At 41.6% G+C, this 26,014-nt stretch overlaps 1 protein-coding gene across 8 annotated transcripts in view; it reads left to right on the forward strand.

Moving 5' to 3' along the window:
• The window catches only part of ARHGEF28 (Rho guanine nucleotide exchange factor 28), a 276,813-nt gene that overhangs the window by 163,317 nt on the left and 87,482 nt on the right, over positions 1-26,014 (forward strand). For 5 of the 8 annotated variants that reach the window (XM_032474203.1, XM_032474193.1, XM_032474196.1 and 2 more), the window contains one exon: positions 22,395-22,516. In XM_032474203.1, coding sequence (XP_032330094.1) covers positions 22,395-22,516 — 122 coding nt within the window. Of the gene's footprint in view, positions 1-2,635; positions 3,396-19,286; positions 19,402-22,394; positions 22,517-26,014 lie in introns of those variants that run through there. The other 3 variants (XM_032474209.1, XM_006195369.3, XM_032474206.1) reach the window with 2 other exon arrangements.

Raw genomic sequence — 26,014 nt, forward strand, 5'->3', positions numbered from 1 at the left:
CACTCGCTGTCACCTTCCAGCATTGTGACAGAGGATCATATCACATATCGCTGCTAATCTGAGGAAGGGTCAAAATTCAGTACTGAATGTGTATTGCTTCTGCACCATTGGTAACACTGAAAAATCCTGAATTGATCCATTGTAAGTTGGGGGCCATCTATATATGTCTCCAAAACCCCAGTCTTTTTCTTTTTAGCCTGTGGCTCCTTACAATATGAATATAACAGTTCTTGCCCTGAATAAATTTTGGGTCTCATTGGAGGATAAGAAAACTGTACAAATACTGTAATTCAAAAAAATATACTCTTCTAGAGAGGTTCAGTTTTATCGGGGTTGAAAGGTAGGTGACAACATCTGTCCTGGACAACTGTAACTTTATGGAGGTTATTTTCTAAGTAAAGGGTTTTCTAATCAAAGGCTGATGAAACAATTCACATTCTTATGCTGCAGTGGTTGTATGATATCTGGTGAGAAAGTGGCCTAGGGGATGTATCACTGAATTCTGCCAACTGCAGTTACAGTCAGCCAGTCAGAGAAAGCAAAGAAATTAAGCCATTGAATATAAATGAGATGTAAATAACATCTTGAATTAATTTAAATGCAACCACTTTGACCCAATGGAGGAAAAAATCTGAATTACTATAGAAAACAAGGAAGATAAATGACCCACATTCAGGAGAAATTCTTCGGTAAGAAAGCAAACCGGCTTAAAAATAAAGGGGCTGAATCAACACCATATTTAGTGCTTCGCTTTAACTGTTAACTGTGCACTGCTGGTCAGGAAACTCATCTCGTTCTTTGAACAGTGTTGATAAATAATAAGGCAAATGAGGAGATGGGAGAGTCTCTTACTGGGCTTCTCACGGGCACTGGTTGGGTAGTTCTGGTAGTTTTATTGCCGGCATCATGTCCGTATCATCAGTTGATATGAAATTGGTCCACAAGGACTGAGCTTTGGGGAAAACTAGATTGAGGTGGATCTACCTGGCATCTCAATTTACAGAACTGTGTTTTACCAAGTTCTTCCATACCTTTGTCTGCCTTGTCCCGAAGGTCTTCTGACCTGTCACTGATGGTCAGGAGGGAAGCAGCCCGCTCCAGTAGTTTGTTGACCTGAGATTTATCCTGGTTAAGTGGTTCTAAAAGTTTACCTTGCAGGATAATGAGAAAGATAATAGTATCTCCTGATCCAGTACATCCATTTCGGTTTGGTGATTGTCTGCACTGATGGGGGGCCCCTTCCTTTGGTCCAGGAGTTCTGAGGCAACCAGGAGTTCTCGGATCTATGCCAACCCCAAGTATTGCTTGGAGCCTTAGGGAACAATGGGTTTTCTCCACCCATAAGTATTGCGCTTTTCAAATGTAGATATTGTTGCGATGAATACAATGCAAATATATTTTAGAGAATTCTTGTGTGTAGCTTTTTTTTGGTCAAGATACACGTTTTCAATTAGCAGATACTAAAAATACTACAGCTATCACATAAAGATTCCTCACCTACAGGTTGATACTTAACTAGTGTAAATAACTCATTCATTTAGCACCTGCCTGCAATGTTCTAAGTGCTGAAACTGAGAGTGAATGGAAATCCATTCACAAGATTTTATCTATTTTCTCAGAGGCACATGGACTAAAACTCACATACCTGTTATAATAGGTAATAGAGTTGAGCATAGTGTTTCCCTACAATTGCACCCAGCTGATTAAGAAAAATGTGTCCTTCTTCAAATAAAAGGTCACTAAGTAGAGAATATATTGTTTGTTTTTACTTAGTTGTAATGCTTGCAGTGACCTTCTAGTTGTATTTTGATCTACTTGTATGCACATTTATGTAGCAAGCCATATAAAAACACAGAGGTGATTTGTATAATTCTGATTTTGATTTACATTTGCAAGTCCGTGGTTTCTCTCCTTTCTTCACTTATGTCCGTGCCCCTCACTCATCTGCTACCCAGTCAGACGAGAAGAGCTCTCAGCGAGTAGGGTGTGCATCTCTTTCCACACAGGGCAGGACACGATAGTGCCGACAATTTAAGAGGTAATTGACGTAAAGAGATGAATGTTAACTAAGACGCATGCTGTCGTGTTCCAAGTCTGCAGCGCTGACAAGGTCCTCATATTGTTTCCACTCTCCTTTGGTTTATTTGGCTGCCAGATGACCTCAGAACAAAACACAGTACTTGTATGGAAAGAAATGCTTAAAGAGACTCACGTATGAAACTTGGGATAAACTTCTGCCCACCGCAGATCTTGGCTGCTATACTTGGGCTTAGGGGCACATGTATCTGTGTGCCTGCCTGTCGGGATTTAGAGAAGCAAGTTTGAGCAGTGTCACGATTTATGGGGAGGCAGCGATGGGCTTCTGCTGAATACTAACTACCAGAGAGTTGTTCAGGGAGACCGTGTAAGAACGCTGGCTTGTGGTAAATTCATCACCAGCTCTGCTGAGATGGACTGCAAGTTTAGATCAGAGCCCCACAGGTGCCCAAATCCTTATGACTGACAGCCACACTTGGTGGCAATTTAAGAAGCAAAGCCCCAGGTATGCTAAACCATAAAGTAGACGATTTTGCATGAATTTAATGAGATAAGTACAATTCTGGATAAAAATTAAAGCTTCCAACCACTTTAGAGTTGAAAGGATGGGGAGACTAGATTGTTAAATGAATTATCAGAGCTGTTTTGGCTGTTTGGTCTGAAAAGCTGCCAAACCTGCCAATGGTGATGAAAGAAGAGATTGCTCTGGAAAAATCCCTGCCCTGAGTAGGATGGCCTTTGTTTGCCTGTGTGCCGAGCTTTCTGGCTGTCCACACACATAAACCTCAACCTTTATCTCACGGGGCACAGGGTGGCTTTTCTGAGGAACGATACACTCCAGCTCCCGAGCAAAACACGCGCCTGCATTGGGAGGCTTTTCTCGAGTCACAGGCGGCTCTCTTTCCATTCAGTTACCTTTCTTCTTCATTCGCATTTCCAGCAACAGAAGAAGAGAGTTAATGATTCATTTGCTCCCAGTGACCTTTTGAATAACTGGACGGCGACGTACCCGCACGACTCTGAGCTGCCAGGCTCGCCTCCTTTTACTTCCCTAGCTTGGCTTGAATATTTACAGCCTCCTTCTCGGTCTACATGCCTGAACGCCTGAAGGAAGCTAAACATTTATTGCCTCTCCCTCCCAGTGTTCGCAGCTTTCACCCAGCCCCATTCCTTCCTTTTACATCACACGGGAGACTTGCCTCTTTGGCTGGGGACGCCCGAGTCCTTCCTGAGTCTCTCCTGCTGAATCTGTTGATTTCATCGAGACAGAAAGATGGATTCTGACTCAGACTCACCTTTTAACTACTCGTGGCCTTCCTTCCCCAAAATGAAGATTCGACGGAGGGCGTCCAAACAAGGTAGATCACAGGATCTTATCTTTTACTTCCCTGAGAGCCAAGCCAGGCATCTTCATATTCTTACCTCTCTTCCTCGTTGCTTTGCGAGACTCTTTCTGATGGAAGTGCGTGTTTATACACGTCTTTATAAAACTCTCACTATATAAATACTTCACAGTTCGACTTCTGAGGCAAACCTACTCTTCCTTTTTACGTTCCATTCTCTCTGAATCTACCTTTGTGCCATGTCGTGTACGTGCAATTCTGTTTTTTTTTTTTTTTAAAGGAATTTAGTACAAGGTAAATGTTTTGGATTCACTTAATCAGAGTTACCTTGGCAATTAAGAGTCCTGTTGACTTTAATATGTTCAGTCTTTGTGGGACATACAGAGAACTACGCCTGTGTTCGACACCCAGTTTCTGCTGCTTTTGTGTGTGAGTTTTCAAGTGTGGTTTTTTTTTTTTTTTTTTGGTTTAATACCTAAGAAAGTTCTTTCTATTTTTTTTTACTATTGCATTGATTTTATAGATGTCCTACAGAAGGGATTTTAAGAAAGTGATTTCAGCAGGAAAGCCTATATTTCTCCAGGGGATACAGTCACATATAAAAAAGGTTTATTAATAATAATTACCAAGTATGCAAAATGCTTTACTGCCAAAGGAAGAAGTGCTCTTTATTGGTAGTGTGGTTAATAATGGAGTGGCTTCACACTGCGTATTCCCCTCACCTGCAACCCACTCTGTGGAGCAGGCCTTGGGGACCAAGGGACAGTGTTCGGGAACAGCGGAGATGGTCGCAGTCCCCAGCGTCCTGTCCCCAGCAGGTGATGATGGCTGCCTTCTGAGATTTATCAAAACTAGAAGGGAAGTGAGCAACCCATTTTGTTTCTTGTCTTTAGAGAGAATTTATGTGGTTATGTTTTTAACTCAAAGAGAAAGAAACAATTTATGTGAGCTTGCAAGCAGAAGAGGTATTTCTGCAAGTGGGCTGTCTCTGTAGCTTTGTCCTTGGGGAGCGGAATTCTCTGTCAAGAGCAGAATGACCTATCACATCACCCTGTGCTTTTCCCAGAGAGAAACGGAGCCTGGCAGTTGTCAACATACCAGGTTCACCTCAAGGATCTTTTCCCTTCTAAAATAAAATGGAGGGTGTGTGTGTGTGTTTGTGTGTGTGTGTGTGTGTGTGTGTGTGTGTGTGTGTGTTTGCTCTTGGGCTGGAATTAAGGCTGACCCCAGGAATAGGATGGATCGACTGTTCATCACCATCCTTGAAATTCTATCACTGGGGACTTAAAAATTTTGTATGACATTCTCTTTTCCATTTATTCTGTCTTAAAATTTAATTGCTTCTTCTTTGGGGATAAATGGCTGTGATATTAATGTGACCTACCATTCAGTGGCTCAGAGGGGAGAAGATGTATCTATGAGGGAGCACAAGTGTGTGCATGTGAAAGCAAGCTCAGGCACAAATGGAGAATGGATTAAATGTTCACAGTAGTAAATCTGGGTAAAGGGTATGTATCTGTGTGTTCTTTGTGCTATTCTTTTCCTTTCAGCTTTTCCGTTAGTTTGAAATTATTTGCAACTAATTTTTTGAAACTTTTAAATGCCTTCTGAGATGGGAGATACACAAAGTCCTTAATTCTTTAGAGTGAATATGATTGGTTCTGGTACATGGAGAGTGTCTTGAGGGCAGGTAACAGGTCTGTAAGACTGCTAAACCTTTGTGCTAATCCTAACCCAGTTACATTTGGGGAATAATCCGCTTTATATATTTTTGTGTTTATATTGCCTGGCTGGTGGACTGGATGCCTGTGCTGTTGGGGGCCTGGGTAGACTAACAACCTGGATTAATGGTTAGGAGGCTGGTGGAGAACCTTGAGAGTCCAGTGGAGTTGCAGGGAATGCGTTAATCATATTCTCCTTTAAATCTGAAGTTACAGCATAGCCAGTTTGGACTAGAGCAGAAAGTCATAACATAGCTATGTATAAATTAAACTTGATTCAAGTGAAAGCAGGTACCCAGGATATGAAAATGATTAACTATTTGTCACTAATAAACAAAGGACAATTGAAAATCAGGTTGTGGCAGAGAGTTGGGGGTTGTCAGACGGTGTCCCATGCTTCTTTTCTTCATTAAACAATGAAACGATGATGACCTAGTTGTGATGGGTGGGTTTGGTCACACTGTAATGTTAGCTGGATGGAGTCCCAGAACCATAGATCTTAGAGCCAAAAGGGCCTTGGAGGTGACCTGGTCCAACCACCTCATTGTAAAGATGAGGATGACGGGGCCCAAAGAAGTGAAGTGATGGGGAATTATTCATGTGTTCAATAAGCATGTCTAGAGTGCCAGGTACTTCCAAGAGGAGTGATGTAGTGAATCAGATGGATCCTGTCTCTGCTTACGGGGGTCTCAGCATTGGGTTGGATCCCACATCTCCCAGGACCCAGACATGCCACCTCCGTACAGTAGAAGAAACACCAAAAAAAAAACAAAACAAAAAAAAAACCCAAAAACAAAAAACCAAAAAACCCTGACTTTTTATCAGCCCTGTAGCTAGTTTGTGAGAAATTGTGGTCTCTCATCCCTTAGGAGATAATTTGATTATTTTGTTCATCTTTAAAACTGAGGTAACTTGAGTTTCTTCTTTATTCTTTCCTCCCTCCTAATCATTGCCAACATCATTCTCAAAATGTAAGTTCTGGTCTCCTGGGAAATCGTGGAGGAGGTTTTCAGGGCCTGGTATTTCTGGCTTATTAGCAAAGCTTTTGTATCTGATCAGAAATATTTTTTATTCTCTGTTCTTATTCTCCTGTCCTGATTATCACAGTTCTTTGATAGATACACATACACATTACTAGCTTGCGAAGGAGATGTGAAAATTTAGACAGAGGGTTTTGTAATAAGAGGAAAACTGGATTAGCAGAAACCCACCAATACTTACATATTAACTCAAAACTGCATGTAGTACTGTCTTATCCTCATGCCATCCGAAGGAAAGAGAAGGAGATCTAACTTAGAAGCAATGCCTTTGGAAATGACCGGTGTCTAGAGGGGGCTGTGATGTCAGCAGAGGCTGAAAGCAGTTAAAACCAAACCGCCCACAGCGTGCTCCTGGGGTTCTCAGAGTTGCCCTTTGTCATACCATGGGCAGCCCAGGTCAGGCTGGCCTGGGAACCTAGTGGTTAATGATCGGAGTGGGACGGGATCCATGACCGTTCTGCTTCAAGGACTCCAGGAATGCCAGGATTGTTGTTGTGATGATTTCAGAAGGAGACTCAATCAAGAAATTTAACATTTTTTAATCAAAAATTTAAAAATATAGGATTGGACCTCACCTAAGTTCCCCATAATTATTCAGTCTTTAAAATGCGTTTTTAGTGTAAATCATCAGGACCCGGGAAGTGCTGAGCCCTTCTCCTCTTTGTGCCTTTCCTTCACTTGGGCCACGTGTCTCACTCTCTCTCACCCCGGCTCTCATCTATCATATGCCTCTCTAATGACACAAAGTGTGAAAGGGTACTTTTTTTTTTTTTTTTTCGGTTGCAAGACCAGTCAATAGTTGCCAAAAAGGCAATGCCTATTAGAAAGCTTACCAACCTTGGAGAGCTTAGACAGTGCCGAATTTTCTATAGTCATAGTCAAAATAACTAATATTTATGTGTAACTTTATTAATCATAATAACCATTGTTTACTAAGCTGTGGTAGATACTTTACCTATATGATATCGGATTCTCAAAATAACTCTAAGACATTATCTCTGTTTTGCAGTGGAGGAAACTGAGGCTTTGAGAGTTTTTAAAGTTATTTCCAAGGCCATACTAGGGAATGCAGGGAATAGTGACCATGGCAGAATAAGGAAGGAAATGAATGAATGAGGGACATTCATTCATTTTATGTGTGAGGTCATTTTCACATGTGTTATCTTGTAAAAGGCCTTCTTTATTAGTCAAATGTTCTGAGGCTCAGAGAGGAGAAATAAATGAGTTGCCCAGGAGCAGAGCCAATAAATGCAGAGCCAGGCCTAAAACCAGGACATAGTCCTTGACTTGAGAGGTTTTGTTCTTCCCAGTGTGTTCTGCCACCTCTTCGTTGAGGTAAGGGATGGTGAATTCAGTGGATAGCTGTCATACTTAAAAGGTACCACCGTATCTCACCATCCTGGCTTCTCCCTCTCTTGTGAATCTGGGACTAGGAATAGAGGTGGCAGTGGAGACGAGGGAGTGACACGGTAGCGCTGGTTCTGTGTCTTGATACATCCATATACATGTGTATCTGGTACTGACACCCATTCTTGGTTTGCGAGGGAAGAGATGAGTGATGACTGGAGGGGAAGAGAAACGATACACTGAGCAAAGGATGGGTTGTGTGTGTCCTGCAAGGTTCACAGGTTTGTCCCAGACAGAGAAAGATAAAGTCAGAGAGAGTGAGTGTGCTGAAAATGGAGGTAAGAACCATGAGACCACTGTCTTGGCCTTTCTCCTGGGCTCATTTAGTGTTTGGAGAAGCATGATACCTAGTCTGAAAAATAATCCCTGATTAATTAAAGGTAGGATGACATTTCAGAAGGTTTAATGATCATTTTTAGAAGTGAGTTACTATTATCTCATGGGCTTACTTGCTTTCTTCCTCTTTTCCTGTCCCCCTCTCCCTGCTTCCTTTCAAGAAGTTTTATTGAATACATACACACATTTCCATGTGTATGTGTATATTCAGCCTAGAAATTCTGAGAGGGTGCCTGAATACCATAGGAGGAATAAGTCACCACAGAAATCCTTCTTAAAGCAGAGAAGCATTTTTCTAAAGGTGACATAACCTGCTAAACTTTCGTTGGCTCACAATGAAGATAGTGTTCAACCTCACGCAGAGCAGTTTCAATTTCAGACTCTGCCTGGAGAGTCCCTTTGTCAGCCTGGGAGAGGAGGCCCATTACAAGCCTGTGGCCAAACCACAGAACTACATACCCCTCATGGCTCCCTTTAGTTAAACAAATACTTTGCCAAATATTTGAAACTGATTTTTTTCTTTATTTTCAGTTAGTTCAGATTCTTAGGCAAGGTACATTTGTACATTAATCCCTGTAAGTGGAAGGGAGGCACTGTTCTGATTTATTACCCCATGTTCAAGAGAGTCCTCCCCACCACTCCATTTTTAGGGAAGACCAATGGTGGTTTTTTTCAGATACAATAACTAAGGCAGAATGTGATAAGTCCTATAGGAGAGGTCAGGACAAATTACTGTCAAAGTTCAAGGTGAAGAGGCAAGTTCAAGTTGAGGGTATCATGAAAGGGATGTCATTTCAATAGCCCGTGGTGAATTGGTGGGGTTTTAATAGCCTGTCTCTCCAGGCAAATGGACAGAGTCAGACATACATAGAGTGTATCAAAGTGATGGAAAGAAACCCAGGCTTGTGCACTCTTGATTCATGGAGTGCAGAAATGCACAGAGGTGCCAAATGTTGGATTGGCCTGGACAGTTGGTTTTGTCTGCCTGGTATCCTCCTGCACTTTGCTGAACAGCACTCACATTCTCTAGTGGATGGCCCCTCCACTGCTCTGGCCATGGGTCCCAGTGATGCCGCCACCTTCTCATGTAACCTTGCTTTCCTGGATGCAGTGGGATGGGCTTCCCACCCAAGTGGGCCAATCACAGCACTCCTCATGCCTGGCCACAGCTATTGGCCCAGGGTGGGCACATGACACCAACTTGGCCAATCAGAGTCTTTCCTTGATATTCTTCAAACTGGAGTTTGGAGAGAGATGTCTCCCTTCTTGGGTAGCAGTGCTGGAAGGGTGCGGATGGAAGTAGTTAGCTGGGAGAAACCAGTCTGTAGTGTGAGGATGTACTGCACACAGGTAAAGAGCAGCAGCCTTGTGTAGGGCGCTGCCAGATTCCAGGCCTTCATTCTAGTCTCTCGGGGCCTGTTGCTGCCAAGCTGCCCCCTACCCCCGGCTTAGATGTTAAATTCCTTCAGTTCTGCGAGCTGCCCTCACATGCCTTCAGTAAATCTTTCCCCTCCCCCTTTTGTTTTTTGTTGAGCAAATTCAGGTGACTGTTTCTCCCACTTCCAACTGGAAATCTCTAACTTGCCCTTTAAGATGGAGCTTGAGGGTCCTTTTTCTGGAAGCCATCCCTGAATTCCCTCATCTATCTATCCTTTGGGCCACTCTGGCTTGTGTATATTTTTATAACAGTGCTTACATTACTGTATTACAACTATGATTTAATGTCCCTCACCCTAAGACACTGAATTCCTTGAAGGTGGAGGCTGGCCAGTCTGTTTTCACATTTCCAGGGGCTGGATCACTGAAAGCAGGCAGTAAATAGGCAAAGTGCGTTGTGCAGTTTTCCTACATACACGCAGGTGCTGTTTACCTTGCCTTTATTTCTTTATTTTGTCTATAATAGATCTGATCTTTCTTATGAAGTCCTACTCCCTAGGCAGTGAGGAGGGGGAGGGGTACACTTTGGTCTAACACAGAAAACTTGATCTGAGATGCAACGATGAAAATAGTCATTTTTGGTAACTGCTCAGTCTCTTTAAGTAAAATACATAGTTTCTCAGATTTCTTCCTCCTCCACCTCCTCCTCCTTTCTTGCCAAGCCGGTGTTGAATGTGATTCTCTGGTGAGGATGGCTGGGGAGGAGGAGACTCCATCTTTGACTGCCCTCTGGGTCCTCTGGTCTCAGCTGTGGATCTGCTGGCCCGGGCTCTTCCCTGAGGCACGACTGTTTTCCCGGGTGTCCTGGCATCTGTGACCACGGTCCTGCGGCTGCTCCTCTCTCTGGTGTTGGTCAGATCTGCGATGCTCCTTCACTGACTTGGCCTCACACTGGCTTTTACGCTACAGAAACCTTGGACTCTTGGTCCCTGGCTCACACACTTGCCACCAAACGTCTGCTTACAAGGTCCCTTCCTTTGCACCCTGGTGGGCCGTGGCAGGCCATGAGTACTCAACTCTGCTGCTTCCTGCTCTGCTCAGAGGCCTTTGAGATCTTAAGGAACTATTCTCACCTCTTGAGCAGCTGGGAGTGGCCCAGGAAAGCTGGCTCTGGCCCTGATACCTGATCCTCCTCTCTCACCGAGGGTGCTCGGTGCTGGTTGTCCTCATGATGGATTGGGGCAGCCTACAAGGCAACGTCCCCAGATGAAAGCGCGAAAAGCCCACCCACCCTCAGGGTAGTCCCCGGCTTATCTCTCACTGACCCCTGCAGCAGAGAAGCCCCACGTCGCATCCCTGTGATCGCCGTCGTCCCTGCCAAGGGGCAGCCCTGGTTATGAACTGTAACTAAGCTCCTCTCCAGCTCTCGTTCATGCTAGCCCACCCGAAGTTGCTCAGGGTAACGGAGCAGGATTCAGGATCCAAGGAGGGTTTCCCAGCCAGGAGAAACCCAGAACAGTTTGGGGGAGTGCCAGGCAGCACTTGGCTTTCATAATTTATGACCCTGCTAATTTGAAATGTTCTTGCTGAAGACACAAAATAAGTGAAGGTTAATTGAAAGTTGCTAAGAGAGTACCTTTTAAAAGTTCATATCGCAAGGAAAAAATTTTTTGTAAGTATATGTGGTGATGGATGTTAACTGGACTCATTGAGGTCACTTTGCAATATGTACAAATATTGAACCATTATGTTATACACTAATGTTATATGTCAATTATACCTCAAAAAAGAAGAAAAAATTTACATTTCAGTGGAGAATTCTCTATTTTGCTGGTGTAGTTCCTTGTCTATAGTAAAACTCAGTTACTTTTGGGGATATTAAAGGGGGCAAAATCACATGGCTCCAGAGATAGGTGCTGGAGAATTGGAGTTCCTCGTACCTTTTGAAGTGGACACAATTATTTTTATGTGCCTGTGTCTTTCCATAAAATTATTCAGGATTTGAATTACTCATAGGGTTTCTTTTTCTTTTTTGATCATGCATTCAGTTTATTAAAGTATAGTCAGTTTACAATGTGTCAATTTCTGATATACAGCATAATGTTTCAGTCATACATATATGTGCATATATTTGTTTTCATATTCTTTTACATTATAGGTTACTATAGGATACTGAATATAGTTCCCAGTGCTATACAGAAGAAACTTGTTTATCTGCTTTACATATCTGCAGATCTCGAACTCCCAATCCATCCCCTACCACCCCATTTCCCCTCTGATAACCACAAGTTTGTTCTCTATGTCTCAGTCTGCTTCTGCCCTGTAAATAAGTTCATTTGTGTCTTTTCTTTAGATTCCACATATAAGTGATATATGGCATTTTTCTTTCTCTTTCTGGCTTGCTTCACTTAGAATGATGATCTCCAGGTCTATCCATGTTGCTGCAAATTGCATTATTTTATTCTTTTTTATGGCTGAGTAGTATTCCTGTGTGTGTGTGTGTGTGTGTGTGTGTGTGTGTGTGTGTGTATGATTGAGCATCTCCTTAATAGCTTGGGGGAAGCAAGGACAGAAAAATGTGACTTATGTATTTGAGCCCTCCTGTTTCATATATACATATGTATGTATGTATACGTATATGTGTATGTGTGTGTGTGTGTGTATATATGTGTGTGTGTGTGTGTATTTATATATATATATGACAACTTCTTTATCTGGTCATCTGTTGATAGACATTTAGGTTGTTTCCATGTCTTGGCTATTGTAAATGGTGCTACTGTGAACATTGGGTCACATGTGCCTTTTCTAATTGGAGTTTTCTCTGGATATATGCCCAGGAGTGGGATTGCTGGATCATATGGTAGCTCTATTTTTAGTTTTTTAAGGAACCTCCATACTTCCCTCCATAGTGGCTGCACCAGTTTACTTGCCCACCAACAGTGAAGGAAGCTTCACGCATAGGGTTTCTTGTGATGATAGCACATAGGAGCACCTTCCTCATTAGTTGGTCCATTGTTTATTTATTTATGTATTTATGATTTATTTAGTCTACAGTCACCTGAAGTGTTTTGTCAAAGTCCTGCCACTTTATTTCAGATCTTTTTTGTCTATCCTGGTGTTTGTATAATGTGTTAGCGTCTCTCCCCTCAGTTTGCCCATTTTTCCTTCTGGTAGATGAAGTGGCTTTCGGCCTGGGAGAACTGCATCAAGACGGAAAGGAATTGCGGGTGAAACCTAGTCACACCAGAATCTGCACACCACCCATGACTGAGCGTCTCCTTCATAGCTTGGGGAGAGCAAGGGCAGAGAAATGTGGCTTATGTATTTGAGCCCTCTTGTTTCACACATAAATGCTCGTCCCCTTGAAGGCTACTTTGTGCTACTGTAATTAGGAATGAGGACCTGGGAAGGCTTTGGAGAAAACTGTGGTTGTTCTCTGAGCCTGTGTATTCTTCCCTCTCTTCCTCCTCTCTCCCCACCTCCCTCTGTGCCCCCAGTGTATTAGGAAGGAAAAGACTTGTTTTCTTCTTCAATAATTTTGATAATTGGGTCTTTCAAAACAGCAGAAAGGACTTTCTTTTAGGACCTGGTTTTAGAGTGCCGAGTTGTAACTTGCTATTCAGAAGGAGTTTTAAACTGCAGTTCCAAGGCAGAGGGCTGGGGAAACAAGTCACCCCCAGCACCTCTGAAGTGCATTCACTTCCGTCCTCAGCCATTGCTGTTGTGTGTGAACAGGACTGGCTGAGAGGCCTGATCTCATCCCAGGCCTCACTTGCCTTTTTTACAGGATCCCAGGAAGGAGAGATGAGTTCTGGAGTGAACTGGACATTTGGATCCACATTTGGCTGCTCTATTTGGTAGATGAAGGTTCCTGGGTTCTCCAGACTCATCTTGGTGTGAACTGGAATCTTCTGAGTAACTTTACCTTACACCCAACCTACGGGAAATTCCAGGGCTGAGAATAATTTTGGAATTTGGGTGGATCCCCTTTGTAACCTCAAGTTGCAACTCAGCAGAGGGAGGCCAGGAGTTGTTTCCGGCCAAGACGAGTATCTGGAAAGTCCTAAGAGCACCTTGGAGGAAGAGTAGGCGAGAAGATAAATGATGGTGTACCCCTGAAACTGTTCATTTTCATTTATGAGAGTGGGTTTTTCTGTCTTCTAGGGCTCACTCAGACCACTGGTAGAAAGGACCATCTGTACATTTCAGAATTTGGCAGAGCTGCCTTTGAGCTGGGGGATCAGGGAGGTGGTGAGCTGCAGTGAGAATGGAGGTCTCTGCCAGCACTGGGTTTGTGTTCTGTTTCTCTCTCTTCATAGCGTCTCCGGGTGATCACTCTCCTTGGACTTCAGCTTTCTCATCTACAAAATGAACATGATAATGACTTACGTGGTTATGGAGAGGAGGGTTGGCAGATGGTTAAAAACAACACTACGTACTCTTGGGTAAAACATTTCCAGCTAATACCTTTACATGTATCTTATCTGACATGGCTGCTTTACCGATAGCCTGTTTGGCAGGAGATCCCACAGCTGTTCTTTCACATAGGAGACAAGTTTTTAAACCATGGCTTGTTGTTCTCTCTTTATTTTAGAAGTAAAAATGGTCATTAGAAATCTAGAGATTGCAGACAGTAAAGAGTTGAACATCAAAACCACCTGTGCTCCGTCCCCTAGACAGAGCAGTGAACACCTTCGTGTATCTTTTCAGTTTTTTCTCTTGGTTACCTTGCACGTTGTTGTGTGGACAAACAGAATGAAGTCATACATTTACTGTTCCGTGAATGTTTTCTCAGCAAGACTCACGCTGTTGTGTTCTGACAGTAGACCTCCAGGGGCAGATAGCCCAGGCCTGGGAAGTGAGCGAACACACCTGGACACGAGTCATACTATGAACCATAAATGAAACTTCCTCATGGGAGAATACCAGACATTGCTCAAATACCGTTTTCTTTGATTCAAAATGGGATGCACAGTAACCACAATTATTAAATAACGTACTTTGAACTGCCCAGCAGCGTGCCTACCTAAAGCAGCCACTTACCAGTTGTGTGGCTTTAGGAAGTTCATTAAGCAGCACCACAGTTTTCTAATCTACAGAATGGAAATAACAAATTATACAGCTTTTAATGGGTTGTTTTGGGAACCACACGAGTTAATATATAAAAATCATACAGTGCTTGGTTCATAGTAGGAGCTGTATTTGTGATAACCGTAATGGTGATATTCACCAGTGTGATTACTCAGCATGAGCAGGTGTCATCCAAGTACCTGACAGTTTGCTTCAGGTCTCTCCCTTTCAATGTTTTTTTCCTCTGATATCTTTCTCCAGTACCTTTGCTTTGCAAATCTGCCCTGATCATCCCGTAATTCCTTTAAAAGTAACCTACCTGATGTTTAAATGAAGAGATAGAAGAGCAGTAGTCCTGGGCTTCTGCTCCAGAGGGCTTGTCGGATGGGGTTGCACAGGAAGTGCTTAGCATCTTTGGTGGTCCGCACGGCGGGAGAGTCTGCTTTCAGCTCAGACACCAACCAGGAAGTTACTTGTCCTACCAGGAGGGGCAAAATAAAGCTCTCAGTACTGGAGTGTGGTAGATGACAGGGCAAAACACAGAGGCAGCAGGCAGGGAGAGCCCAGCAAAGGGGGACATCCTTGTGGCTGTTTGGAGTCTTGTCAGGGGAACTTCCTGGGGGATCGTCCGTAATGACTGTGCTTTGATGATGTTTTTAAGAGTCAGAGATGGAGGCTGAGGGCCAGGTAGCTGAGTGACTGGTAGTCAGCAGACACTCAGCAAGTGTGGAAAATGAGAATGAATGAGTAAGTGGGTGAATGACTGAGAGAAAAAAGAAAAGGACACTCCCATCACGGCCTGGAGCAGTGTGAGAACAGCTGGGCAGCAACAAGACCTTCAGGATGGGAAGACGCTTGACCAGGCTAGAAGAGCATGGTTTCTTCGTTGTACCTGGTACAGGTTTCTGTTCTTTTCTGAATGAGAAAGTGTTCACTCCTTCAGAGAATATTTATTATCTACTCTGTACCTGACATGGTTCTAGGCACTGGGGATACAGTGAACAAAGCATTCAGTCACTCTCCTGGAGCTTACATCTAGTAGAAGGAAACAGACAGCACCTGTACTTCTGATCAGCTGGCTGTAAGTCGGACGTTGCTGCAACTCCCTCCCCAACTTTGATTAATTTGCTAGAGCAACTCACAAACCTCAAATAAGCATTTTACTTAACAGGTCACCAGTTTATTATAGAAGGATATAACTCAGAAACAGCCAGGTGGAAGAGATGCAGAGGGCAAGGCATGGGGTAGGGGCATGCAGGATGGTCACCCAGCACCTCCACGTGCTCACCACCTGGAAGCTCTCCAAACTGAGTCCTTTTGGGTTTTTCTGGAGGCTTCATTAAATAGGCATGGTTGACTAAGTCTCTGGCCATTGGTGAAGTCCAAGGAGGGTGCCATGGGAACCTCCAGTCTGTAGCCAGTCATTCAGGAGCATAGGTCCCGGACATAAAATTGGCATCTGAGGTTGGTAGGGGTGGTGGGCAGTCAAACCCTTAATGTGGAATCTGATGCTCTCTCCAGGTAGATAGTGTCAGAATTGAACTGACTTGTAGAACACTCAGCTGGTGTCCAAGAATTGCTCAAATGTGTGGAAACCTCCCTCCAACCCTGCAACATTGGAGTTGGGTCCCAGACCGTTTTAGTAAGGTACCATAGGTTATAATAAAGTTTGGCTTTGACTCAGAATGAGATGGGAAGCCATTGGAGGATTTTGCAGAGGTGTGGCATGATTTGATTTCCCCTAAAGGCCTGTGTTGACTACACTGTGGGGAACAGGCTGTGGAGGACAGAAGAATGGATGGGAAGAGACCAGGGAGGAGACAGAGTCTTACACGTGTCGGCAGGAGGACGGTGGTGCTGTGCCCTGGGGTGGTGGTGAGGTGATGCGGAAAGGTCAGATTCTGCATCTCTGGTTGTGAAAGATAACAGTCAAGGCAACTCCAAGAGTTGCCATTTACTGGGAGGAGCAGGTGTAGGAGGGAAGATGGGGAGTTGAGTTTTACACCTGTAGCACTTGACGTGGCTGCTGCACAACTCAGGGGGAACACCAAGGAGCCAGTTGTGGTTCAGGGGAGAGGGCTGGGCTGGGGGTGAAGGTCTGGGAGTCACCATGGTGGAGTGGTGTGTGGTGCCGTGTTGTCAGATGACCCAGGGAAGGAATGGAGAGAGAGAAGATTTGAGGATTGACCCCGGGGCGTCGAAACTTGCCGAAATCCAGAAGATGAGGACTGAGAAGGAAAGGTGGGAAGAGAGAGAGAGAAAAGGGGGGAGAGAGGAGCAATCGTCTGCATGAGATGCTGCTGTAGGTCATGCCAGGTGTGCGACGTGGGACTGAGCAGCAGGTTCTGTAATAGGAAGGGCGGCAGTGAGCTCGGGGCGGAGGAGAGGGCACCGTTTCAGCGCAGTGTTGAGAACTGAGCGCTAAAGACAGCCTTACTCATTATGTGGCAGTTAGTCATCCTCGAGAACTCCTTCTGCTGAGTTCATAAGCTTGTAGATTTAAAACAAAAAAAGAATGAAGGAAAGAGAGAAAGAAAGAAACAAACAAACCCACAGAGCTGCCCAGCTGTTGTGGAGAGGTCTGGGCTGAGAAGCCCTTTCCTGGCTTGCGCAGTGAGAACCTGGCACCCAAAGAGGCCAAACCAGGTCAGCAGCAGGTTTGCAGAAGGCCACCTTGGCCGGGTTTGTTTCTCTCGGGGTGTGGGTCTCTTACATAACCAGTCAAGTAGGCCACATTTTCCCGTAGCTTACAAGGCCCTTAGCTTCTCCAGGGAGAGTTGGGTTTCTTTAGAAATCAGGTTGCAGAGGCCTTAGGCTGGTCTGTGCTATTGACTGTGTCCTGCCAGAGTCGGGGTAGGTGACAGTGTCAGAGAAAAGGGAGGCACCTGCCTCTCTCTGTCCGCCTCACTATGCTCATTCCCCTTCTCTGGGTGAAGTGTATTTGCTTTCAGCTGTCTGTCTCGTGTCACCTAACTAGAGCATCCTTGGTCATCAGGGAAGTTCTGATGAGCATTTCTGCTTCGGGGAGTCCTTGTGGAGCTGCACAGATCACACGACAGAGCAGTGAGAGAATGGGAGCGGGGAGAGCTGGGGATCCCCTCGGAGCAGCTGCTGTTTACCCTCTAGGCATCTGCAGGGAGAACCTGGCCCGAGTCGTGTTTGAACATCGCAGTTTCTGAAATCCTCCCTTTGTTCTTGAGAAACGCTGCCTCTGATTGTCTGATCTTATGCTTTGTTCGTCCTGCTGTTATAATCCTCTCCCATTTCGTAAGAGCTCATTCTTAAATCCTTGGAGGTAAATTTTATGGGCAGCTTGGCTTTGTTTTTTTTGGTTACCGTGTTCGGGATGGCCTTTTAAAATTTCTTAACACGAGTGGAGTCTGAAATAAGAGTTAAAACATTTTAAAAGCTTTTTGTGTAGCCAATGGAATGTCCTGTGCATTCCAGTTGCCTTGGGCTGGTTTTTAACACGTACAGTTATAACCAAGGTTGAAATCATTTTTTTTAAAGAAGCAAAACTACATGAAAGTATCAAAACTATACAACCTCATTTACTGGTACAATAATAATGAGCATTTACATAGTGCTTTGTGTCTGATTAAATTCCTTCTTTGTCTCAGATTGTGTTTTAATCACTTAAAATACTAAACCGTTTAATACTTAGAACAATTCTGTGTGGGAGCTGTATCATCCTTGTTTTATAGATCAGGTGATGGAGGTGCAGAGACGTTAAGTACCTTGCCCAAGGCCACGTGATGAAATAGGGACGCTTTGAATCCAAGCCTTCCAGGACCCCTTGCTCTAACTATGGCAGTGCATTGCTCTTCACTGATTTAAAATTTGCAGCCATTGAATGGGAATCGAGATTTGGTCACTTTTAGTACTGTCTCTGAAATATGGGTTTACCAAATACTAAAAATGAATACTATGAACAAAACTGTAAGTTTAGCTTTTTGACAAGAAAAACTATTTATAAAACAGCATTCATTTAAGACAAAGAGCTGATTTTCTTATTGCAAATTATTTCTATATGTTCATTGAAAAAAGACCTGAAGGACTTTTATTTGGCAATAATTTTTTACTTAATTTGCTACTGAAGTGGTTACATATGGAAGTAATAAAATAATATATCTTGAAAAGTCTGAAAAGATAATTAAAAAAAAATGAAACCGTTGTAGCTTTTTCTTTGGGCTGAAACACAGTAGAGCGATTAACCACTTTAATACATGTAACCACCTTAATATATGTAGCTGATGTTTATTTGAAGCTACTTTTTAAGACTTATTTTCTTTCCACGATAAATCTTATTCTGCTGGTTTGAACCCCCCCCCTCCTTTTTTGCAGTGTCTAGTGTTGAAGTTAATAAAAGAGTGGAGGTCTTGTGAGTCTATGTCATCTTTTGGTTTGTGCATCCGTGTTCACTTCTAGATCCTATTATCTTTCAATACTTTTTGGCACCTGGACACTATGGATGCTCCAGACAGTTATACTGCAAGGGCTTTGGGGCTAGTTTTATAAACAGTTGCAGTGAGTGACCCAGAAAATCTACATGGCAGGTTATGGATGACAGATCCAGAGAGGAGGCAGATTTTCCTTTCCCACTGCTCTCTAAAGACTTTGTACAGTCATGTCCTCCCCAGCAAGACTTACTGTCATTACTGACAGGATGAGGGCATGGTCTAGGCAGTCCAAAGCGTAGGGTAAATTCTGCGGATGATCTTGGGGATGGTGTCCCAACCTAACACTAGAAGCCACTGGCTCACACAGTGGGGCAAGTATTTCCTTTTCCATTTTCTTTTGATCTTCTGATTCAAGGAGGAAGTTGGTTGGCACCATTGTATCTTTAACATCTCTCACATCCTTCAGAGTCCCCCTTTATGACAGAGAGCAGGCCCTGTGGACTCTCAGCTTTGACAGACAACTGTATTTAGTCAGAATGTAGTTTCATTGTTTGTTTTCCTTGTTTTAGGATGTATAATTCCCTCCTACTTTTGACAGGGACTACTGGCTTTCTGTTTACAGTGAGGAGAAGGTATTTCTATGAAAACCAGTTTCATTTAAAGGAAAATGGTGAGTCAATCAAAAAACAAGTACTAGAGAAAGTAATAATACAGGTGATACGTAGCTGTGGCAAAAATGTGAGCTTGCTAGAGGAATGACAAAATCGTGGGAAATATTGGTCTAATATCTGCTATGGTTAATTTTGCAGAAATCTGCAGTCTCTTCTTTGAAATTCTTGGGACCAGATTTGTTCTGGAATTCAGGATTTTTCAGGTCTTATTGACATAGTGCTTATTATCTATGATGTGACCCACGTAGGAAACACTGGGGCAGTGCTGGCATCAAGCACAATAATATTTCTGCAGCAAAACATATGAACACTCACACCAAGTGGTGTAGAAACTCTGTATGGCCTCATGTGGGTTCAGGTCAATCCACCAAATAGGTTTTTGAACCAAACTTAAGAAAAAAGTTTGATTTTCAGAGATTTCTAGATTTCACAGTTGCACATAAGAGATGACAGATCTGTGTCAACAAATCTCATTATTTTCTAGAACACCGATCAGATTAATCAGGCAGAAAACAAACTAGACCCCAGCTTGGTCCAAGGAACTCTGCCATGTTTCAGTTTATTTTCCTGCTTGAATGTGGTCTCCTTATAGATTCTGACCTGCTGTCTTGGGCCAGATAGACTTGTTTGCCGAAGAAAAGTTGAATCCAAGTGACTTTGATCTGTGAATGTGAAAACAGGAGTAGTTTCTGGTTCTGCTCATCCTTGAGATGCAAGGGTCAGAGTTTGGAACACAGAGCTCACTCTCTTGGAATTTAAGAATGCAGATGTTGGGTGACTGGGCAATGCATTCACTGGCACCAGACAACATGGGGAAATATTTCATTTGGTTTTATGTTTTTAAAATGAAATTCATCAATTGTTTGCAGTTGTTTTGTTGAATGTCTTGTTAGTTCTTAAGATAGTCTGTTATCAATGAAGTCTTAATTTAGCCATGATCAAAATGGTTAAAGAGGGCCAAGACTAGCCTTCCAAGTGTGATGGCAGAAAAGCCAGGTGTTTTATAGTCTGTGGACTTATGACATTGTAGAGCAATGGAATCTGAGCATCATGGTATAATCACGAATGTGTCCAAGCTATTGAGTGAAATGAATTTTAGTTTAGTGTTAGTAGTTGAAGGTGGATTAACTGCAGTTCAGAGGGCCATGTTGAGTTACTTATGATTGTTTTTCAAACGTTCTATAAGATGATAAATGAGCAAGCATTTTCTTCAGACCACATTGAAAGTGTTTTGTCAGATTCTTGATTTATAACCTTGAGAACATGCATTTATTTTTTTGCAGTTAGAATGAAAATGCATAGTAATTGATCATAAAAATTACACTTATGAAGTATTTATGGGCTTTGTATGGTATATTGCTAGTTATTTAAATAAAGTGATAAAACAAGATACTATAGATATAAAAATGGTTTTCTTTATATTGTGTATTTCCTCAGGAAGCTTAATAAAATGTCACTTCAGTGTTCTGTGGGGAAGAGGTATATTCTGATGTAGAATCTCAAGCCAGGGCCATCTGGCTCATACAATTCATACATACATGTACGTAAATTTTATAATGTCATCCAGGACTTTCCATGGAAGAATAGCATTTTACTCCTTGTACATTAGCATAACTTTTATGAATTGACTCACTCCCATGGGCTGACCTGAATTTTATGCTGTGACAGAACTAAGACAGGTGGCAGGATTAGCTCCATTTCTGGTAGAATAGAGACAGCACTGTCCCTTTTGTACCTGCTCAAGAAAGCTTACTGGAATGTTGGTGAGGGTGACATTTGCTGTGGGTGTAATTTTGAATCTACCCTATTAACGTCATTTATAGACATTTAGAATCTATTATTAGTGTAACCCACCCTGATTAGTATTAATAATCTGGAACCTCACATTGAACCTGGTAAAAATCACTTTTACTATATAACAAAATATAAAATATACTAGTGGCAATATTTATTGAGCAATTGCCAGGCATGTGTTAAGTGCTTTGCATGTTTCAACTCGTTTAATCCTTATAACTGCACTTGGAAGAAAGCATAATAATTAAATGCTTTTACAGATGAGGAAACTCTGTAAAGCTATTTGGAGATCCAGTACTTTAGCCCAAGTCACAAGAAATGAGGCATCTTGGCTCGACTCTGTTTATTACCTTCAACTTCATGTTCCCTACAAATACAATAACATAACTCTCTGGGACTCAACTTTGAGCAGCTTTGTCTTTTTTGGAGCAAAGCTGAGAACGTGGGAAGCAAGCAAAATCATTTCTGTAATTAAAACAGAAGCAAAACTCTGTCTGTATGAGATGATGCATATTCAGCAGGCGATCAGAGCCAGAACCGCTGGGCTGTGTCCTGTCTTGGGTCCTTTAGTAGAGGGTCTGGAGCCCGAACACGTCTGTGAAATCTGAGCGTCGCAGTATAATCACTAATGCATCCAAGTTATTGGGCAAAATGAATTTTAGTTTAGTATTAGAAGTTGAAGGATAAAAGCCTGGTTGATTTTTATGAAAATCTGTCATGATTGGAAATATAGTGCTTGAAATAGGCACACTTTTTAAAATCTAGAACTGTTCACTTTTTAAATTGAAATATAGTCAGTTACAATGTGTCGATTTCTGGTGTACATCACAATGTGTCAGTCATGCATATATATACGTATATTCTTTTTCATATTCTTTTGATTAAAGGGTGTTACAAGATATTGAGTATAGTTCCCTGTGCTATACAGAAGAAATCTGTTTTTATCTATTTTTATGTATAATGGTTAACATTTGCAAATCTCATTCTTTATGACAGTTTTAGATAACTGAGACAGTTTGGATGTAGAAGAGAAAATATTTGCATTGTAGATCTTAATATGGGAAGACAGCAAAAATGCCATCTTAAAATGCAATCTTGTTTTTTTTTTTTTTTCCCTGTGATTTGGTTAAGAAGGTAAAGCTTGACTGTAAAATAAATTCCTTCTACTTTATTTGTCCTGTTTTCATTTTTATTCTAGATTGTTCCTGTGATGTCCTCAGAAGATCCAGGCATCCCCCAGTGTTCCTTGCTGCTGGCCGGCTTTCTGACATGCTTAATGGTGGAGATGAAGTCTATGCTAACTGCATGGTGATAGATCAGGTAAGGTATGACTGATGTTACTAGGCAGATATGTCTTTTTAAAACCTAAGCATGTGAGAAATATATTCAGCATTGTTGTATTCCTCTGAAAATTTTAGCTTAAGAGCAGCCCAGGCTTTGTTGCTGTGGAGTCTCATCATAAAAGCATTTACTGTAGGTCCTTCCTTCAGAACACAGCACACCTTACCCCCTACCAAGAAGCTCATCCTTGGGGCCAAGATAGGTGATGACATTTGGGAGGTCAGTTTCTTCTCTACAGTTTTTCCAAGAAGTGTGTGTATATGACCTAATTAAGCAATAGTTGTATTCAATTCCAGCAAACACTAATGCACAAGAGCTTGATGCCAGCCCCATATGATACTGTTGGATAAATTAATCCTTGCTTAATCCTCACAACACACCTATTAATGTTTACTTAGGTCATAGAGCGTTAATATTAAAACAGAATGGTGTCATGTTGCAGAGAAGCTGGAACCCTTCAGTTATTCACCCTTCCTGATAGAGATTTGTGAGTTAAATCTCATAAGGAGATGGTTTGAATGTGCATCTCATAGAGATTTATTCTTTGTTCTTTTCTCTAGTTTGGTGATCCTCAAATTTTAATATTTATAAAAGTTAAAAGATAGTTATAGATGTGAAAATTTCTGCATGCCCTAATTTATGGGAAATTTAAAGGATTTTCAAGAGTAATTTAGACAACACACAGTTTCTGCCTTATCCCCTCGGTTTAAAACCTGATCCCCACATGAGATGCACTGTATATGTGCTCACACAGCAATAATCTATTTTACTTTTTACATTGTTATTGTTAGTATGCATATGTTGTACCCTATTAGTTATAGATGTTTTCTCTGATACGAATTTTTTTTCTTGTCTAGTAGATCTCAATTTCAGCCCATTGGTCTAATGTCTGCTTTTTTCTTTGACTTATGAAGCATTGTTACTTTAATGTTTTACATTTAATGAAACATAGTATAAATGGCATAGATTGGAATGATAATCAAAATGACAGAAGAATCAATAAATCAGAATGGACATCAGCTGTAAATAACTATTAAAGTTTTTTGTTTGTGTGTGTGTGTATGTAAAGAAGCAGAATGTCAGCCATAGTTATAGAAATCTAGGATGAGACACAGAATTTAGGACAAAGTGGGCATTCTGGGGACAATTCTTTGAAAATACAAGGTAGTTGGACTTACTGTGCTCTAGCTACATTTTGATTTTAATGGTTTTATTCTGTTCGCATATTTTCTCAACATTTAAATGAAGTACGTTAGTGTCCTTTTTTTTTTTTTTCCTCTGAGCCTTTAGTGAATACTACAGTATTTCTCTTTACCTCAAGTAGCTAGAATTGTACATTCCTCAGACATTATGTGGGGGCAAACTGTATCTTTATGGGTTCTAAGATACATTAGAAATGCAAAACTTCCCAAACCAAAGATGAGGTTTGTATGTAATTTCTGTTTGGAAGTATTTTGAGTGAGAGAAGTATTGCTTTAATAATGTGAAGCATACATTTAAAGAGAGCTCAAACAACCTGATTGATACACTGAAGTGAAGCGGAGGATTGCTGAATGTGTGCACTGAAAACAAAACTAAAAATCTGAATGCAAATCACACAGTTCACTATATCAGGGTAGTGTAGTTACATCATTTCTTTTATTGTTCCCATGTCCATTTGACTAGCAAGGACAACAATAGGAGTCCAAATTCTGCATATTTAAAATAATTGCTAGCAATATCTGGGAAGAATCTTATCTAATTTTCTTCATCTCCTTCAACCTGGCACAGGAACCTAAAAAGATTGCTACCTTGTTTACGGTGCTGTTTCCTATGAATTTCAAGGTTGTAAACCAACCTGATGAGGAAACTTACATGATAAAAACTACTTTGAAAATTACTCTGTTCTACAAACTACTTTGAAACAGTTTTTACTTGGTCATCATTTCAAGCCTACATAATTTGGTACAAAGAATCTCTGTATACTCTTTATAAAAAATCTGCAAATTTTACCATATTTTACTTTATTATTCTGAGTATGTGTTTGTGTGTGTGCATGCAGATACTTAAGGTATGTATATATATATTAACCATTTGAGAGTAAACTGAGAATGTGATGCCCCTTTACCCCTCAGTCTTTAATGGTGTATTTTCCTAAAGGCATGAGTATTCTACATGGGCACATATAGTTATCAAAATCAGGAAATCATCATTGACACAGTACTGTTAGCTGTCTTCAGACCTTATTCAATTTTAGCCAATTGTCTCAATAATGTACTTTGTTGCAAAAGAAAATTCAATAACCTGTCTTGTATTTAGTTGTTGTGTCTCTTTAGTCCCTTTTAATCTGGGACAGTTCCTTAGTCTTGTCTTTTATGACATTGATAATTTTGAAGAATACAGCCCAAGTTATTGTTTCTTTGTTTATATTTTGCTATAATGCCCTTTAATTTTGGTTTGCCTTATATTTCCTCATGATTAGATTCAGGTTACTTCAGGTTGGCAGGAATATTATAGAAGTGATGTTGTGTTCTTCTCAGTGCATTGTATCAGGAGGCATGTGAAAATAATTTGTCCCATTACTGGTACTACCTTTGATCTACCAAGCTTCTTTTCAGTAAAATTACTATTTTTTTTTCTTTTTAAATTATTGAGTGTCTTGTGGGGAGACAGTTTGGATCTCTACAAATCCTGTTCCTCATTTGACTCTCATCCATACCATTCCTTGGTGGTTTTTGCCTTAGTCAATTATTGTTATGATGGTGAGTGATTTAGGGCCCTATATTTCCCCCTTTGCTTCTTTTCCCCTTCACTGTCTTACTTCTAAATGGGGTTACTTTTTTTGTGTTTACTGTCTTCTCCCCCTAGATGTGATACTTTCGATGACTACCACCTCAGATCACCAGTACTTTTAAGCCCCTTCCTTAGAGCAAGTACTTTAATCAGCGGGGACTTTTTTCCCCACACCATCCAGTGTAGGCTGGACTTTCTCTTTTGGATGGTGATTTTAGATCAGTCTCGACCTTCCACTAGTTCCTTTTTCTCTAATGTGCAGGTTTTTATAGGCTTCCCTTACTCTCTGCAAAGGGCTTATGGCAAGAGCATGACAGGTTGCTTGCTGAGATTTGGTTTTTATTACTTACAGGTAATTTAAAGTTTGGGGTATTTTCTGTCTTCTTGTTATGCTGAATCCTTACATCTTACATAGTTTTATTTGGTCTTATTTTTGTTTGGGAGACTCAGATTTCTGTGACCACTACTAACTTGGTTACCCAGATTCCTATAAACTATAAGTTAAGCTGCCTACTCTTTAGTTTTTTTCTCAAGTATTTAAAACATTTCCCCTCATTTTGAGCCAGTGGTTGATAAAATGTTAAAAGCATAGTCAGTTTCTGGTTTTGTAATAAAGTTTACAAACCACTCAGTTGATCTTCTTTTCTTTTGTGACTTATGGGATAGCAGCCCAGTGAACAAAAATACATCATGTAAGAATTCTCT

Source organism: Camelus ferus, chromosome 3 (assembly GCF_009834535.1).
Source record: "Camelus ferus isolate YT-003-E chromosome 3, BCGSAC_Cfer_1.0, whole genome shotgun sequence".
NCBI lineage: Eukaryota > Metazoa > Chordata > Mammalia > Artiodactyla > Camelidae > Camelus > Camelus ferus.